The sequence below is a fragment of the Lolium rigidum genome, chromosome 2 (assembly GCF_022539505.1).
Source record: "Lolium rigidum isolate FL_2022 chromosome 2, APGP_CSIRO_Lrig_0.1, whole genome shotgun sequence".
NCBI lineage: Eukaryota > Viridiplantae > Streptophyta > Magnoliopsida > Poales > Poaceae > Lolium > Lolium rigidum.
Window position 1 is genome coordinate 275,945,117 of NC_061509.1, and position 3,290 is coordinate 275,948,406.

The 3,290-nt window shown below is 44.9% G+C and overlaps 1 protein-coding gene across 1 annotated transcript; it reads left to right on the top strand.

The window, feature by feature from the left end:
• Window positions 1–241: 241 nt before the first annotated feature.
• On the top strand, window positions 242–2,444 carry LOC124693487 (50S ribosomal protein L9, chloroplastic). The gene is made up of 6 exons (XM_047226959.1): window positions 242–430; window positions 1,019–1,149; window positions 1,654–1,699; window positions 1,996–2,093; window positions 2,181–2,228; window positions 2,315–2,444. The coding sequence occupies exons 1-6, from the start codon at window positions 275–277 to the stop codon at window positions 2,433–2,435; spliced, it is 600 nt and encodes a 199-aa protein (XP_047082915.1). The 5' UTR covers window positions 242–274; the 3' UTR covers window positions 2,436–2,444.
• The last annotated feature ends 846 nt before the right edge of the window (window positions 2,445–3,290 follow it).

Consider the following 3,290-nt stretch of genomic DNA (forward strand, 5'->3'; position numbering starts at 1 on the left):
TTTATTTAGCTTGACTTTTTTTTAAAGCCTTATTCATTGAAACGGAGGAACTATTCATCTAAAAAAGTTTTTAAAAAATAGGAAGAGAGGCAAAGCTGACAGCCCATAAGAATCTCGCAGGCCATCAGAACTTGTAGCCCATGCAGGGCCCGCTGCCCAGGCCCAAACAGTACCAAATCCGTTCAACTTTGTTCGGGTTGGAGATTGGATAAGAGACGCTGTTGTCCCTGCGAGACGAGCTCAGAAAGAGCAGGAAAAACACACCGCCTGCGCAATGGCGTCGCCGTCGTGTGCATCCACGCTGCCCTGGACCGCCGCCTTCGCACCATCCTCCTCCTCCGCCTCCGCCGCCTCGCCGCGCGGACTCCAGACGCGCCGGGCGCCGTCGCTGGTCATCGTTGCCCAGGGCAAGGTCAAGAAGTATCGCCAGGTCAGTCTGTCAGGCTTATCTCCCCATTTTTTTCTGCAGACATTCGCCTGTATATGCTGAAAGAATTGGACGATTGATTGGACACTGGACTGTTAGCAGTAGTGGTGATGCTCCACACACGCTCGAATTAGTTGTTCCCCGGTGATACTGTTTGCGTTAGGAAAAGTTCCAGGTGATGGTTGACACTCTGAAAAAAAACAGTAGCAATGTAGTGCACTGTCCATGCTCCAGCTCATCTGGAAACGGTTCAAGTGGTCACGAGAAATTGAAATTATAGCCATTTTCATACTTGTACAACGTAATGGGAAGTAAGTCTGCACATTTTAGCCGCTTCTTGGCATTGAAATTCTAGCCATTTTTCATACTTGTACAACGAAATGGAAAGTAAGTCTGCACATTTTAGCCATTGGATGATTGCACAATGGTATTAGGATAGAATGCGTTTGCATCTGCCAATTACAACCAAATGGCTGACGATGCGCAAAGACTTTGCCATCATCTGGGCCTGACTGACTATGGCTTTTGCACTCTGTAGCATAATGTGTTTTTTCTGGATGCTCTTTTCCTCAGTTTATTGGTTCTATTTAGGTCATACTGATGGATGACATTGAGGAGGTGGGTGGGAAAAAGGGGGACACGATGAAGGTGCGGGCCGGCTTCTACCGCAACTTCCTCCTCCCCAAGGGGAAAGCTACTCTGCTCACTCCGGACGTCCTCAAGTAACTTCCTGCTCTGCAACCGATTGTCGTGATGTATCTTGCATTCCTCAGTAACTGTATAGGTTAGTCTGGTTCTTACATATAGGCAGCCACGGCAAGATCTTATTATTGTTTGCTTATGTCTGTTCTTTGTTGGGCTCACAACATCTTACTTTTCCTGGTAGTTCCAGAGTATGCATTGAATAATTTAGTTGTCCTTTATGATTCTTAGCGTGTAGGATCCTTGCGTGGTTATTGGTATCATTCTTGTTTTGAGGGACGAAGGCCTCCTATTTGCGCATGAGACGCTATGTAGCGTTTGTCTTGCAGATTAGTTTTTAAAGGCGGAGTTGGGTTGTCTATCGCTTGGATTTACATGTATATCTTCTCATATTTTCAAATAAACATTATGATACATTCTATAACTAACACACGCGGAAGTGTTCAACCTCACTGACAATGTTCATATTGTTGTATAAACCTAAGTAATGTTAATGTGTCACTTTCCTCTGCTCCTCTTTTCAGGGAAATGGAACTGGAGCAGGTTAGAATAGAGGCTGAAAAGAAACGGGTAAGAAAAGAACTTTCTAACGCTCAATGTAAAATTTAGTTTACACTAGTATTCCTTTGAACAAAAGAATAAAATCAGCTTACATCTTGGTACGAATGCATTTAGACATGTCTTAATATATGGATATACATCGCAGATTGACCCCACCATCCTTATTTAGTGTGAATAGTTGCAGACTTGCAGTTTTACCTCATTATCCTTAACAAACTGAAAACACCAAGTCTTGGACACTCTGCATTCCTCTTAATCCTGTACTGTTTGTTGATATAAGCTCTTGAATGTCTATGCTTAAATAGGTAAAAGAAGAGGCACAGCAACTTGCGCGAGTATTCGAGACTATCGGGGCATTCAAGGTGCCACGTAAAGGTGGAAAAGGAAAGCAGATCTTCGGGAGGCAAGTCGTCCTAGTCAAACAATTCTCCATATGTCTTCCTTTTCCCTGTTCACATCCTCTGACAAAAATTAACTGTACTCTCCACAGTGTCACGTCGCAAGATCTCGTCGAGATCATAAAGTCACAGCTTAACAGGTGGTGAATCCTTTCGAGTTGGTATAACCAGCAACACTTTTGTAATTATCGTTTTGCTTACGGGCAAATGAACCTTTTTCATGCAGGGACGTCGACAAACGCCTGGTGGAGGTTCCGGAGATCCGCGAGGTCGGGGAGTATGTCGCCGAGATCAAGCTCCACCCCGATGTCACTGCCAAGGTGAGGCTGACTGTGTATGCCAAGTGAGCCCTGAGGCTCTGGCTGCAGTGCAGAAGCTGAAGTGGATGGTGAAGGCCGATCTCACCGGATGCGACATACATTCAGAAAATCTTGTAATTGTTCTGCCTGTGATCGAGGATGGACCGCTTTTAGAATGCTGTATTGTGGTGTTGTATACTTTAGGACAACTGATGGAAAGAGCTCTTGATTCTTACCAAGTGAATATTTGGAATCCTTTTTTGTCGCTTTTGCTCCAGATATTTTGCTGGATTTGCAAGATTTTCAACCACTGATTGACATCGTCATTATCATAATCCTACCTGTAAATCCAGCTCAGAGTGTTGTACTATCTCTACAAGATTCTTTGTGTCATTGTGTGGATGCTGTAAACTGTCTGCAGCTGGCTTGAGCTCCAGAGCATCTGTTTATTAGTTCATTTGAGTGGTTGTTGTTGTCTCTGTGGTTAATTTAGAATCGTGATTTTTGGCCGTCACAGCAGCACTGGCTATGATGTGGGTGGCCGTCGTTTTCGCCGGCAGAGCGGTGGTTGCTTAGCTTATTTTGTTTTCACTTTTCAGCGAGCGGCGGTGCCGTCCGATGGACCGAATCCACATCATTTTATTTGATTCACACGTGTGGATTCTCTCTATCTGTCTGTTGTTCTGGAGCACTGCTGCGTAAAAATGCTGCCCTGATTTGAAACTGACAGGCTGATGGCACTCCATTTGGGTAGGCAGAGGTCAGCTGCCGGCCAGCAGAGTTGATTGGCATGCATACGCAGTAGCGACAGGGGCATGGATAGTTCAACTACTAGAGGTAAGCTAGCTTAGTTAATGAGTAGATTAATTTGGTGGGGGTTGTCTACTAACTAGTTGTCCCGTC

Bases quoted from the DNA above. Each gene is read 5' to 3' on its own strand.
- LOC124693487 (XM_047226959.1), top strand. From the start codon at position 275: ATGGCGTCGCCGTCGTGTGCATCCACGCTGCCCTGGACCGCCGCCTTC. The intron at 431-1,018 runs GTCAGTCTGTCA...GGTTCTATTTAG, and splicing joins AGGTCAAGAAGTATCGCCAG to GTCATACTGATGGATGACAT. The intron at 1,150-1,653 runs GTAACTTCCTGC...TCCTCTTTTCAG, and splicing joins CTCACTCCGGACGTCCTCAA to GGAAATGGAACTGGAGCAGG.